This window comes from Dama dama, chromosome 19 (assembly GCF_033118175.1).
Source record: "Dama dama isolate Ldn47 chromosome 19, ASM3311817v1, whole genome shotgun sequence".
NCBI classification, from domain to species: Eukaryota; Metazoa; Chordata; class Mammalia; order Artiodactyla; family Cervidae; genus Dama; species Dama dama.
In genome coordinates this window covers 24,324,564-24,339,896 of record NC_083699.1, presented here as the reverse complement: position 1 = coordinate 24,339,896, position 15,333 = coordinate 24,324,564, and the positions used below count along the sequence as shown (strand labels likewise).

Genomic DNA, 15,333 nt, shown 5'->3' with positions numbered 1-15,333 from the left:
TGGAGAAGACTCTTGAGAGTTCCTTGGACTGCAAGGAGATCCAACCAGTCCATCCTAAAGGAGATCAGTCCTGGGTGTTCATTAGAAGGACTGATGTTGAAGCTTAAACTCCAATACTTTGGCCACCTGATGCGAAGAGCTGACTCTTTGGAAAAGGCTCTGATGCTGGGAAAGATTGAAGTCAGGAGGAGAAGAGGATGACAGAGGATGAGATGGTTGGATGCCATCACCGACTCAATGGATATGAATTTGGGTAAACTCCAGGAGTTGGTGATGGACAGGGAGGCCTGGTGTGCTGCAGTCCATGGAGTTGCAAAGAGTCGGACAAGACTGAGCAACTGAACTGAACTTAACTAATATTACTTGAGATGGTTAGATAGCATCACTGACTCAATGGACCTGAATTTGAGCAAACTCCAGGAGACAGTGGAGGACAGAGGAGCCTGGCGTGCTGCAGTCCATGGGGTCACAAAGAGTTGGATAACACTTAGAGATGGAACAACAATGACAACAACAATATCAGTATATCAGATATAGTCTAAACGTTCCATTTAAAAGGCAGAGATTATCAGCTTGGAAAGAAAAATAAGAACAATTCTATATTATCTATAAGAAGCATCCTTTAACTAAAACAACACAACTAGACTGAAGGAAGAGGGTAACAAAACGTAGCTTTGCAAACACTAATAAAAGGAAGACTAGAGTGATAATGTTAATATCAAACAAAGTAGACTTCAGAACAGGACATATTACTGAAGATGAAAAGGAGCATTAACCAGATAGAGATTAATTCGTTAAGATATCATGACAACCCTTAACTTGTACACACCTAATAACAGAACTCCAAAATACCTGAAACAAAAAATGAAAGGACTGAAAAAGAAACAAATACTCAACTATATTTGGAAATTTCAATATGCCTCCTTTGGGAACTGATAGAACAAGTTGGCAAAAATCAGTAAGTACAGAGAAGAGTTGAACAGCATAATTGACTCCCTTGACATAATTGAGTTGGCTTTCGGAATCAGACTCTAATGATAGAATTCTGAAATTGGTTCACTCACTAGCCAGATGACAATGACGTCATCACTAGTGGTAGGTATTGATAGTTCCTGAAATGCCATAACAAAGCAATTGCTAAAGCTTTCACCTTTAGAAAGTAGGGATGACATAAATGGGGAAGGGTACACACTAGCTTGGAAAATGTCTCTGACATTTCAAGGGTAGGAGGGGAAATAACTCTAAAGACTGTGAAATGGGGTGGTCAATTTAAAGCAAAGCGTGAGACCTGGACAGCATATAAAGAGATCCTTATTTCTTTCTCCAGAGGTGTGGCAGGAGCTGAATGCCAGGCATAATAATTAATTGTAAAAGAGGTAGAATTTAGGGAAGCTGAATTCTCAGGTAGGCAAGTCTATGTCAAAGTTAGAACCACGCTGTTTGCAAACTGAATCAGCACATGCCTCAGCATCTTATACAAAATCCTTCCCAAATTCAATTGCTTTCAAGAACTGGCCTGTAACACAAATCCTGAGATGGGCCCAGCCAAGGCTGTAGTGGACAAATGACCATGACTACACCAAGTCCAAGAAGTCTACGGTTTTCCCCCAAGAACCCGGCTCTATTACCTCCCTCAGTCAAGCAGCCAAGGGTTTGCCCTGTGGTCAGGGAGGAACAAACGCTTGGAGCAACTCCTCTCGGTTGACCTCACATCCCTAAATGGTGTCATTTGAGAGGACAGGTGATCTTCTGAATGCAGTTCATTTCTTTCTAGGAGCGTGCTTCTAGACATAGCAGGGTAGCTGCAGGCAATTTCTTTTGCACACTCAGGGTTGAACTTCAGAGAGGGGAGAAGCAAAATTATTTCCCTGGAGGAAAATTCAAACTTACTAGAGAAAAAGTCATGGGAGTTCCCACATGTATGGGTCTGGAAACATCTTGCTAGCGTTGGTCAGTTCAGCAGAAATTCCTTTTTCTTATGATTGGAAGGGGTTAGTGCAATAAGGAGATTCTATTACCTAAAGCTGTTCAGAAGGCCACTTAATGTATTTCAGAGTTCCCATTTTATTGCAGCACTTGCAAACCATACTCCAGTTACTTAAGTCTCCTATATTTTCTTTCAAATCACCAATAAACAGTTGGGCTGGTCTCATCTCTTCTAAGAAAAGAAGGAGAAAAAACTAGCAAGAAGACAGACATATAGACATAAAGAAAGACAACCAACATCTACAAGAACTACAAATCCTCTCTAATCACACAAACTGGTTTGCCAGGTGGCTCTGGAGCCAGCTCCACTTGCCAGGTTACATTCACACACTTTTGTTGGATTGCATCACCTGTTTCAGATGCTCTGGCCTTGTGAGATCCTCTCCCACAGGGAGGCGTTCTGTGATGGGAATAACATGAGCAGTAGTAGCTAAGCAAGGTGACTCAGTTTTTGGATTGCTGCATGTTGAACCGTCAAGCCCTGTCACTTGAGGCGAGTGGCTGAGCACTCAGAACAGACAGAACAAGCCCCTGTGGCAGGGTTGGTACACGGGTCGGGCTGCCCTGGCTTCAGACAGGTCTTCCAGCCACAAACCTGCTTCTTGAGGTAGCTCTCCTGGCTGTGAAACTATGCTTTTTATTTTTGCATTTGGCCATTTGTATGATTTTTATTCATTCTGCCTTAGCTTCTATTAGGCCCTGATTAACCCCCTCTCCCTGCCCTGCCCTTGCCTCTCTCCCCGCCAACTCTCCCCGCACAATGATGCGTTTCCCAAACCCATGCCCCTCAAGCCTATTAGGACTGCTCACTAGATTTTTAAGGAAGTCTCATTTTCTTGCATGGCATTCAAGGCCTTTTACAAGCACAACCAATTAGGTTCCCCACTCTCCTCTCCCACCTAATCTCACCCCTAATTTGGCAAGGCTGCAATAGATGTTAGAAGCCCAAGTCAGAATATCTTCTTAACCAAGTAAAAGAAAAATTGTGAGTCTATTGGCAGAGAATATTTTCAATCTGTATGATATTAGAACAGTCTAGGTCTTATGGTATAATTTCTCCTTCCCATCTCTTGCCTGCCTCTGTGTCACTGTTATTTCTGCCTAGAAGCACTTTTGACTTCCTCAATTTCCCAACTCTCATTTCCCAGCTTGTTGATAGTCCATGTGTCTGTCCAGTCCTAGGTTAAATTCACTCCCTCCATTTCACAGTTTAAATTAATTTCTCTCCTTTCTGTGCCCTCTGCTGCTGCTACTGCTAAGTCACTTCAGTCGTGTCCGACTCTTCGCGACCCCATGGGATTCTCCAGGCAAGAGTACTGGAGTGGGTTGCCATTGCCTTTTCTGTGCCCTCTAGCCATTTAAAAATCCTTTCCATATTTTCTCTTCATTAAAGAAGAATGTGTGTGTTTTATTCACATTTATGTTCCCCTTTAGCATCTAGTTATAAAAAACCTTCCTTGAGCTTCTGGTTATGTAACCAGCTCTCTCATTACCTCATCTGGATCTCACAACAAACTTCTCATACATTATTACCATTTTTCCACTGAGGAAATTGCATCTCGTAGTGGTTAAGCAACTCATCCAGATTCTCACAGTTCATAAGCCGTGGGTCTGGGTTTCAAACCGAGTTATCTGTGGCATCGGAGCGCTGCACACACAGGAAGTGTTCAAAACACAGTCTTTTCAAAAACTGAATTGACTCAGGTGCAGCAAGAGATAAGGAAACCACTCTTCAAAGGAAGCTAACACTGTAGAGATTAGCGACCCTCAATATTTTTTCTTCATAACAAGGGAGATACCAAATAATTGATTAGATTTCAAAGATCATTGTGGATGAAGTATGAAGGAAATAAATGTGAGCAGAATAAAAAAATCAAAACAAAAGGACCACAAAAACACTTTTTTCAAAATATATTTCCTCTCTCCTTTATCAGAGATGAACGTGTTCCTTTTTGCTGCTGGCTGAGTAGTTGCTTGGACATCCTGATATATAAAACACCGAGATAGCAATGCTTGCTCTTTCAAGAGATGTCAGCAGAATGCGGGCCATGGGGACCTGCGGAGGACACTGGGCTCACTCCCCAGGCCACTCACTCACCCTCCATGCCACTGACCCACCCCCAATGAAAGGTATCACCTTGACACAAAGTGAAGGTCAACAGATGAATTCACCAGGGATGACCACACACAAAACTGACACCACTCCATTGGAAGTACTCTGAAAAGAAGGCTGATTATGAAAACACAGCAAGCTTAAGCGTTCTTGGAAAATGTTCTTGGTCTCCTCTTGGTGCAGAAAAGGGCCCAGCCTGGTTTCATATGCAGGGACCGACATGAGGAGTGGTATCATAATTATTACTGCCATTAATATTAATGTATGGATCCCACTTCTATCAACCTATCTTGATGACTTTATAATGGGTTCCTTGCAGGTCTGACTTGTCTCAGGCTTCCAGAATAAAATTGCTTCATCAAATTTGGGCTTTCTTGATGAGATGCCTCTGGCTTCATCATGTGATCAGTTTTCATAGAGTTGAAAGCCGGCTGCTATTCCATTTTAATTTCTTTTTCCTTTCTCCCCTTGCCCTCAGGGATTTTGGATAAAAGAGTTTATTAGCTGAGTTCACTGGCTTGTCTCCCCAAAGCCTGAAACTATACTGCAAACTCAGCCAAGGTCCTTCCTTTGAGAGTGTGCCAGCTACGGAAGACAGACAAGCAGGTGCAAACTGTTTGTTCCAGTCAGCCTTCCTGCTCGAGAACATCCCGCCAGGCCGGCAAGAGACACTCACGACAGCAGAAAGTACTAGCAAGTGCCCATACTTGTAGTCCATACACAATTCCACAGTCCAGTTTCCACAAACCTAAAATCCAAAAGGTTCTGAAAAACAAGTTTTTGCTTTGTTTACAAATCTTTAGCAATCTCACTTGGTAAAATCTGACTGACATGAATGGGAATAAAGCTATTTATAATCTTTATTTCATTTAATATGAATATTGACACATTGTGCTGCAAAAAATTAATGTATTTAATTATAAGATATTCCCTGCATGTGTGTCTGTGTGTGTGTCTGAAATAGCTCTAAATGTCAAAGCATGTATAACCCCAGAGACTGTAGATAAGGAATTGTATACCCATCATATAAAAACACAATAAAAATCCCTGTTTAATAACGAAGGAAAATTTTGACCCCATCTTGACATTCATGAATTTCTATGTGTCTCTCTTACTGAGCTGGAACTTCCTTGTTGGCCTAACAGAAGTTACCTTACCATCACAGAAACAGTCTTAGACTGTGAGCTGGGAGAGCTAAAAGAAATTATTTACCCTCTCTGAACCTCAGTTTCTCATCTGTAAAATGAGGATGAAAATTCCAGTTTTCTAATTGCTTCGAGGGAAGGTTTGAGACTCAAATTAAAAAAAAAACATGCTCGATTGTTCATCTAGGTCCAACCTTACCACCATCAATTTGTAAGTCTTGATTCTCTCTTACTCCTCAATCACACTGGATACGTATGGAAGACCAAACCTAGGCAAATTTATAATTATATATGTGCGTGAGTTCAAAAGCATGTGTACGCACCTGCTTAGATTGCGTTAAGGTTAAAATATTGCCAAAGAAGACCTTCTGGTACTTTGATTAATAAATACCTTTGGGACTTCCCTGGTGGTACAGTGGGTAAGAATCTGCCTGCCAATGCAGGGGACAGAGGTTCCATCCCTGGTCTGAGAAGGTTCCATATGCTGCAGGGCAACCAAGCCTGTGTACCACAAGTACTGAGCCTGAGCACCCTAGAGTCCACGCTCCACAACAAGAGAAGCCACTGTAATGAGAAGCCCGAGCATTGCAACAAAGAGTAACCTCCACTTGCCTAGAGAAAGCCCGCACTCAGCAATGAAGAAATAAAATAAATAACATTTTTAATTTAAAAAAATAAATAAATATCTTTGGTAACACCAATGTGTTTTTTAAAAAATGTTTTTTCCACTTTGAAAAGAGAGCAAGGCTGAGTGAAAGAGTTTATGCAACACAGCTGTGTATGGCGATTAATCTTAAGTGATTTGTATTGGTGGATCAAAGGAATACCCACAAGTAAGCAAATAAGATCCTAGTCACAGGCTGGAACTGGAGGAAGCAGAAAGCAGCCCAACAAAACCAGATATAAAAAATAGAGGAATAGAGGAGATATAGAGCAAAGAGCAGGGAGTCTAGAGCTCTTTAGGGCTTTTGGCTGATGTCCATTTGCTTTTCATGTGGCAAATTACTCTCCGTTCTCAGAGCTTCAAAATGTACACCTGTGGAACATATGTATGAGTTAGCTACCTTGAATAAGGACCTCAGAGAGGCCTGCTGCTGCTGCTAAGTCACTTCTGTTGTATCCAACTCTACGTGGCCCCATAGACGGCAGCCCACCAGGCTCCGCCAACCCCGGGATTCTCCTGGCAAGAACACTGGAGTGGGTTGCCATTTCCTTCTCCAATGCATGAAAGTGAAAAGTGAAAGTGAAGTCGCTCAGTCGTTTCTGACTCTTAGTGACCCCATGGACTGCAGCCCACCAGGCTTCTCCGTCCATGGGATTTTCCAGGCAAGAGTACTGGAATGGGGTGCCATTGCCTTCTCCTCAGAGATGCCTAGAATTAAACAAAAGGACGACAATAACAATTTACACTTTACTGACTGCTGACTCATAATCCTCACAACATTTCTATGCAATAAGTATGGTTATCACTCTCATGCATCCTATTTATTGCTATTTAACAAACCACCCTACAAGTCAGTGGCTTAGAATAGTAATTCCTTACTATCCGTCATAGTTCTGTGGGATAACAGAGCTCAGCTGAGCAGCTGTCTTTCAAGATTTTATGCAGTCAGCGTAGGAAGTGTCTGGAGCTGGAGACACCTGATGACTCCATCGTGGTGGGCATCCTGATGGCTTCTTCACTCGTGTCTGCCTCCTTAGCTGGGATCGCTGGAACATCTGGAGTCTGGCTAGGCCTGTCTTCTCTCACTGGGTCTTCTCCACAGCCCAGTTTGGGCTTCTTCCAAGCTTTGCAACCTAGTAGTAGTTGGATACCCTATATGGCAGCATTCTTCCCATCCAGGGGAAGTTCCAAGGGAACGAAGTGGAAGCTGCAAAGTTTCTCATGGTCTAGCCTCAGAAGTCATGCTGTGTCTCTTCCATGAATTCTATTAGTCAAAAGTGAGGCACAGGATCAATTCAGATTCAAAGAGAGGGGTTTATACAAAGGTGTTGATCGTAAGCCATGTGACTCAATGAGGGACCATCTTAGGAGACTAGCAAATAGAAAACAAATACAAATATCTATAACAAACCATGTTATAAATGAGAGAATTAAGGTTTGCAAGGTTAAGTTACTTGTTGCAAGACCTAACACCTTGTAGGTAGTCAAGGTGGAGTTTAAACCTAGCTCTCTATGATTCCACTTTGCTACACCCTGGCTTCTCAGGTGGTGCTAGTGGGAAAGAATCTGCTACCAATGCAGGAGACACAAGAGACCTGGGTTCAATCCCTGGGTCAGGAAGATCCCCTGGAGGAGGCAGTGGCAACCCACTCAAGTATCCTTGCCTGGAGAATAACCATGGACAGAGGAGCAGGAGGGATATAGTCCCATGGGACCACAAAGAGTCAGACTTGACTGAGCACACCACATAAGAGAATGCTACATTGTATCTATTAAGTAAAATTATCTCTGAAAAATGACTTAATTTACTAAAACAGTATGTATTAAGGAACTGCACAAAAACAAGATCTCCATCCTCTAAAAACTGTATCTAGGAAGCTGTGGTCTAATGTGAAAACAATACTGGACTTGAAATAGGAAATTCAGAGTTCGAATCCTGACTCTGTTGTAACTACAGGCATCTCATTTAAAATCTTTGAAACTCACTTTTTCAGGGTAAAGTGGAGATAACAATGCCCTTCCTACACAATTGGTGTAAAAATCAAACAAAGCAAGAGACATGAGCATAATTTTGTCAGCGATAGAGTACTATATAAATGATAGGCTTTAACTGAGAAGAAAGACATGGACCCACAAAAGGTTATGTAACAATGTAAAAGAGGAGAATGCCTCCTTCCAAGATGCATGCAAGTTGAAGTTTGATAGATGTCACTTCCAGGAAGTAACCCATACAACTGCTGAGACATTGTACTAGGTGCTCTGTGGAACTCCTTCCACCTCTACACTTTCTGACACCATACCTTTCCCTGGAAAACTCCAACAATCGGGACTGCAGGAGGCACTTACTCCTTCATAAGAAGGCAAAATGCCATTTTGTTAAGGAAAGAAGAAGACACCAGGGTCCCAAAGAGCAGAGATTGAGAGAAAATTCACTCCTTACTTGTATTTCACCTTATTTCACCTTACCTTCAAAACGCTTGATGTGGGCAGATCACTTGAGAAGGAAATACTGTAGAAGTTCAGAGAGAGCTGCAGCAAAACCCTAGTTTGGACTTGAGTGTGACTGTGTCTGATGAGCTGGGCTCAGACTCCAGGAGGACAGTCCTGTAGGAATAAATGGGTATGGATGGAGGAGCAGAGCAGAAAGGCAGGCCCTGAGCTGGGTCCCTCCTCTAGTCGGAGCTCTGGGGGGAGCTCACAGCAGCCGCAGGCAGCCACAGGCACTCACACTCCCAAGGTTTTCTGTGATGCTCTGGGGACAAGCAGTGTGTCTTTCAGGTAAAGGGGAGACAAAGAGAGATACAGGGGATTGGACCACTTTCTCCTTCCTTCCTGGAGCTCCATGTGATTTGGCACAGAAAGGGTACAAAGGGTGTTGCGTGGGAAGTGAAGTCACTCAGTCGAGTCCGACTCTTTGCGACCCCATGGACTGTAGCCTACCAGGCTTCTCCGTCCATAGAATTTTCCAGGCAAGAGTAAGGGGGAGTGAAACTCTGAACCATAAGGAGTAATGTGAGTGCCACCTTGTTTGTTTGGATATAAATGAATTCAGGATACAGGACAGCTGACTCCTAAAAGAGATTCATCTATCCTATAGCAGCGTTTCCCAAACATCTCTCCAAGGATTTGTGTTTATTCCTTTCCTCTCATATGTTCTAAACAGTGCATGTGTGCATGCTAAGTCAGGCTTCCCAGGTGGTACTAGTGGTAAAGAACCCACCCACCAAGGCAGGAGACATAAGAGATGCAGGTTCGATCCCTGGGTCAGGAAGATCCCCTGGAGGAGGGCACGGCAACCCATTCTAGTAGGACACAACTGAAAACAACTTAGCTTGAATGCACATATGTATAGAAGTTGATTTGTTGCTTACAAAACAAAGTTTTTCATAGTGGTGTCTGGCTGTGCAACCCTATGGAGTGCAGCCTGCCAGGCTCCTCTGTCCATGGATTCTCCAGGCAAGAATCCTGGAGTGGATTGCCATTTCCTCCTCCAGGGAATCTTCCCAACCCAGGGGTTGAACCCACATCTCTTATGTCTCCTGCATTGGCAGGCAAGTTCTTTACCACTAGCACCACCTGGAAGGCTTGTTCTAGATACTTCTACCCATGAAACAAAAATAACTTTTTTTTTTTTGGCTGCACTGTGCACCACATGGGATTTTAGTTCCCTGACCAGGGATGGAGCATCCTGCATTGCAAGAGCAGAGTCTTAACCACTGGACTACGAGAGAAATCCCCCCAAAATAAATTTTCAAGTTTTTCTTCTATTTTTTAAAAATGTCCAATTCAGTAGTTTTTTAGTGTATTCACAAAGTGACAGTCATCACCATCTAATGCCGTAACATGTTTATCACACCAAAGTGAAACCCATTAGCAGTCATTCCCCATTCTTCTCTCCCCACAGTCTCTGGCAACCACTCCCTTACTTTCTGTTGCTATAGATTTGCCTATTCTGGACATTGCATATAAATGGACTCACACACTCTATGGTCTTTCTGTCTGGCTTCTTTCACTTAGCATAACATTTTCAAGGTTCATTTATGCTGCAGCCTCTATCAGTACTTTGTTTTTATTGCCAAGTAATACGCCATCACATGGGTATACCAGATTCTGTTTATCCATTCATCAGTTGATGGACATTTGGGTTGTTTTCACCTTGGAGTTGTTATAAGTATTCATATGCAAATTCTTCTATGACTGTATGTTTTACAATTCTCTTGGTTATATACATACCTAGGAATACAATTTCTTGGTCACATGGTAACTTTCTATTTAACTTTTTATGAAACTGCCAAACAGTTTCAAATAAAATATTTTGATCAGTAATTTTTGTTTTTTCTCAATGAACCCATAGACATTAATCATTGTTTCTGATCAGTATGGGATTATGCTTATTACTGTATAGACATCTTACCTTTTAGGCACAAGCAGAGAATTTGCAGTCTAGCCTATACAGACTCACTGTGGGCAAACGGTAGTTTTGTCTAGACTTTTTGAAACTTTTGCCAATAGCTCAAATTATCATCCCTAGATTACCTTTGAAAGTCCACAGGGTCCTGAACTCCAGATTGGGAATGGGGCAAAGAGTAAGAACAGCTTTTGGAAACATTTTATGAGAGTTTAGGACATCTGTGCTTTCCTTCTCTTTCTCCTCTTTCCTCAATCAGAGACCTTTATTTTTTCACTCTTAACTAACATAGATCAGTGGTCCCCATACTTTAGGATTTTAGGAACTAGTAAAACAATTTTTCAAATAGTGAAGTTACATAGGATTTCCAGCTTTCTATGTTATCAAACAAGAACAATTTAAAAAAATTTCTGTAACAATGGAGTAATTAAAGAAACCAACTCCAGATACTAGACTAAAAGGTGGTTTTAAAAATTCATTTTAAAAATTGCTTTTATATGCTTACTAATTTATTTTTCTTATTTTGTTATGGTCCACTGAAAACAACCTCTTAGACCAGAAAGACAAATCTGGTCATGCCAAGTGGAGACAAAATAATTAAGTCTACACAGCTGTGTTAAAGTGTAAGTGATCCTAGCCTCACCTACCTTGCTCCCATTAAGGACAAACTACCTGGAATGTTAGGTCCACGAATCAAGGCAAATTGGAAGTGGTCAAACAGGAGATGGCAAGAGTGAACTTCAACATTTTAGGAATAAGTGAACTAAAATGGACTGCAATCAGTGAATTTAACTCAGATGACCATTATATCTACTACTGTGGGTAGGAATCCTTTAGAAGAAGTGGAGTAGCCATCACAGTCAACAAAAGAATCTGAAATGCAGTACTTGGTTTCAATCTCAAAAATGACAGAATGACCTCTGTTCGTTTTCAAGGCAAACCATTCAATATCATGGTAATCCAAGTCTATGCCCTGACCAGTAATGCTGAAGACACTGAAGTTGAAAGGTTCTATGAAGACCTAGAAGGCCTTTTAGAACTAACACCAAAAAAGACATCCTTTTCATTATAGGGGACTGGAATGCAAAAGTAGGAAGTCAAGAAACACCTGGACTAACATGCAATATTAGCCTTGGAGTACAGAATGAAGCAGGGCAAAGGCTAATAGAGTTTTTCCAAGAGAACACACTGGTCATAGCAAACACCCTCTTCCAACAACATAAGAGAAGACTCTACACGTGGACATCACCAGATAGCCAACACCGAAATCACTGATTATATTCTTTGCAGCCAAAGATGGAAAAGCTCTATACAGTCAGCAAAAACAAGACCAGGAGCTGACTGTGGCTCAGATCATAAACTCCTTATTGCCAAATTCAGACTTAAATTGAAGAAAGTGGGGAAAACCACTAGACCATTCAGGTATGACCTAAATCAAACCACTTACGATTATACAGTGGAAGTGAAAAATAGTTTTAAGAGACTAGATCTGATAGACAGAGTGCCTGAAGAACTATGGACAGAGATTCGTGACATTGTACAGGAGACAAGAATCAAGACCATCCCCAAGAAAAAGAAATGCAAAAAAGCAAAATGGCTGTCTGAGGAGGCCTTACAAATAGCTTGAAAAGAAGAGAAGCAAAAAGCAAAGGAGAAAAGGAAAGATATTCCCATTTGAATGCAGAGTTCCAAAGAACAGCAAGGAGAGATAAGAAAGCCTTCCTCAGCGATCAATGCAAAGAAAGAGAGGAAAATAGAATGGGAAAGACTAGAGATCTCTTCAAGAAAATTAGAGATAACAAGGGAATATTTCATGAAAGATGGACACAATAAAGGACAGAAATGGTATGGACCTAACAGAAGCAGAAGATATTAAGAAGAGGTGGCAAGAATACACAGAAGAACTATACAAAAAAAGATCTTCATGACCAAGATAATCACGATGATGTGATCCCTCACCTAGAGCCAGACATCCTGGAATGTGAAGTCAAGTGGGCCTTAAGAAGCATGACTACCAACAAAGCTAGTGGAGGTGATGGAATTCCAGTTGAGCTATTTCAAATCCTGAAAGATGACACTGTGAAAGTGCTGCACCCAATATGCCAGCAAATTTGGAAAACTCAGCAGTGACCACAGGACTGGAAAAGGTCAGTTTTCATTCCAATCCCAAAGAAAGGCAATCCCAAAGAATGCTTAAACTACTGCACAGTTGCACTCATCTCACGCTAGTACAGTAATGCTCAAAATTCTCCAAACCAGGCTTCAACAATACATGAACCATGAACTTCCAGATGTTCAAGCTGGATTCAGGAAAGGCAGAGGAGCCAGAGATCAAATTGCCAACATCCGCTGGATCATCAAAAAAACAAGACAGTTCCAGAAAAACATCTATTTCTGCTTTATTGACTATGCCAAAGCCTTTGACTGTGTGGATCACAACAAACTGTGGAAAGTTCTGAAAGAGATGGGAATACCAGACCACCTGACCTGCCTCTTAAGAAACCTGTATGCAGGTCAGGAAGCAACAGTTAGAACTGGACATGGAGCAACAGACTGGTTCCAAGTAGGAAAAGGAGTACGTCAAGGATGTATATTGTCACCCTGCTTATTTAACTTATATTCAGAGTACATCATGAGAAATGCTGGACTGGATGAAGCACTAGCTGGAATCAAGATTGCTGGGAGAAATATCAAGAACCTCAGATATGCAGATGACACCACCCTTATGGCAGAAAGTGAAGAACTAAGGAGCCTCTTGATGAAAGTGAAAGAAGAGAGTGAAAAGGTTGGCTTAAAGCTTAACATTCAGAAAACAAAGATCATGGCATCTGTTCCCATCATATCATGGCAAATAGATGGGGAAACAGTGGCAGACTTAATTTTGGGGGGCTTCAAAATCACTGCAGATGGTGATTGCAGCCATGAAATTAAAAGACACTTACTCTTGGGAAGGAAAGTTATGACCAACCTAGATAGCATATGAAAAGGCAGAGACATTACTTTGTTCATAAAAAGTTCTGTCTAGTCAAGGTTATGGTTTTTCCAGTGGTCATGTATGGATGTGAGAGTGGACTATAAAGAAAGCTGAGCACCGAAGAATGGATGCTTTTGAACTGTGGTGTTGGAGAAGACCCTTGAGAGTTCCTTGGACTACAAGGAGGTCCAACCAGTCCATCCTAAAGGAGTTCAGTCCTGCGTGTTCATTGGAAGGACTGATGCTGAAGCTTAAACCCCAATACTTTGGCCACCTGATGTGAAGAGCTGACTCATTGGAAAAGACCCTGATGCTGGGAAAGATTGAGGGCAGGAGAAGAAGGGGATGATGGAGGATTAGATGGTTGGATGGCATCACCAACTCAATAGACATGAGTTTGGGTGAACTCCAGGAGTTGGTGATGGACAGGGAGGCCTGGCGTGCTGTGGTTCATGGGGTCGCAAAGAGTCGGACAGGACTAAACAACAACTGAACTGAAATGATCATTTCCAAGTGGGATGTATTTGTCTCTACCTCCTCCTTATTAAGAAAGGTTTCTGTGCCACATGTTCCTAGAGTTTGATTTTAAAATGGGGGGAGAAAGGCCAATAAGGAAAGACTAAAAGAGGTTAAGTTTGTCTAAAGAGCTGGGGATTGGGCTGGGAAGTGAAGAAAATTGAGAAATCGGGAACAGCATCCTCTTAGGCTGAGGGTAGTTTCCTTTGGGTGGGTGTGGTCCTGGGGATGGCAGATTCCAGAAAGGGCCTATGATGTAAAAGACTTAGGGAGGGGTGACAAGAATAAACAGGAAATGTTGCTGAGATAAAGTAGGTCCTCTTTACTGCTTTTCAGAAATATTTTACAAGAGACTGGAATTCCTTTTTAAAATTTTTTTCTGATGTGGACTATTTTGAAAATCTTTATTGAATCTGTTACAATATTGCTTCTGTTTTTATCTTTTTTTTTTTTTTTTTTAATCTCAAGGCATGTGGTATCTTAGTTCCCTGACCAAGGATTGAACCCATTCCTCCTGCATTGGAAGGTGGATTCTTAACCACTGGACCACCAGGGAGGTCCCTGGAATTTCTTTTTTTAAAAATACAGAAACTGGACTCCATGATTTGAGATTCAGAAAGGTCACACAAAATGGGACAGTAGTTGATGTCCAGCTTTCAGAGCATCAATCTCCCATTACAACTGGTATTTCTTCTCTTCTCCAAGATACTTTGACTCTCTTCCTCTATCTCCTACACAAAACTTTTGCTTAGGAATTAAAGAAACTGTATCTGTACAGGATACTATGCATATAATATAAAAATATAAATAATTATCCTTTGAAGTTGGAATGAGTAACTTTAATGACTGTCTTTATCCATTCCTTGGTTCATTTATTTGTTCATTCATTCAAAAAATATTTATTGAGTATCTCCTAAGGGAAAAAAATTTGCCTGAGGGCTAGCTAGATAAATTAATAAAATTAATGCCTAGTTCTTGAGTGAACAAATATTTGACTTGAGATGTGTAAACAAAGGAAATTACAATGGTGCACAATAATAATATTACAAGGCACAGAGCTGTGGAGTGATCGATTCAGTCTTTGGAGGGGTGGGGCAGGGGAAAGTTCAATAAAGACTTTCTGGAAGAGATGACGACTGAGTCTAAGAAGGTGGTGGTGGCGGTAATGTTGTCACTAAATTGTCTCTGACTCCTGGGAATTCATGGTGTCTGGCTCTTGTGACCCCATGGACTTTGGCCTATCAGGCTCCTCTGTCCATGGGATTTCCCAAGCAAGAATACTGGCGTGGGTTGCCATTTCCTTCTCCAGGGGATCTTCCCAACCCGGGGATCAAACCCATTCTCCTGCATTGCAAGCAGATTCCTTACTGACTGAGCCACCAGGGAAGCCCCGCCTAAGAAGGTAAGCAGCAGCATATCAGGTAGACGAGGGTGGATAGAATATTCCTGGAAGAGAGAACAGAGAAAAGTTAACCATTTGCAGATCCACTGTAAAAAGTGTGGGAATGGTGAACGATTAGGCTGGAG

General features: G+C 41.7%; 1 protein-coding gene across 1 annotated transcript in view; it reads left to right on the top strand.

Moving 5' to 3' along the window:
* The window catches only part of PLD1 (phospholipase D1), a 261,912-nt gene extending 256,858 nt beyond the window's left edge, over window positions 1-5,054 (top strand). The window contains exon 27 of the mRNA XM_061168339.1: window positions 4,578-5,054. Within this exon, the coding sequence (XP_061024322.1) occupies window positions 4,578-4,607 (30 nt within the window). The 3' untranslated portion in view covers window positions 4,608-5,054. The remainder of the gene's footprint in view (window positions 1-4,577) is intronic.
* Window positions 5,055-15,333: the final 10,279 nt, after the last annotated feature.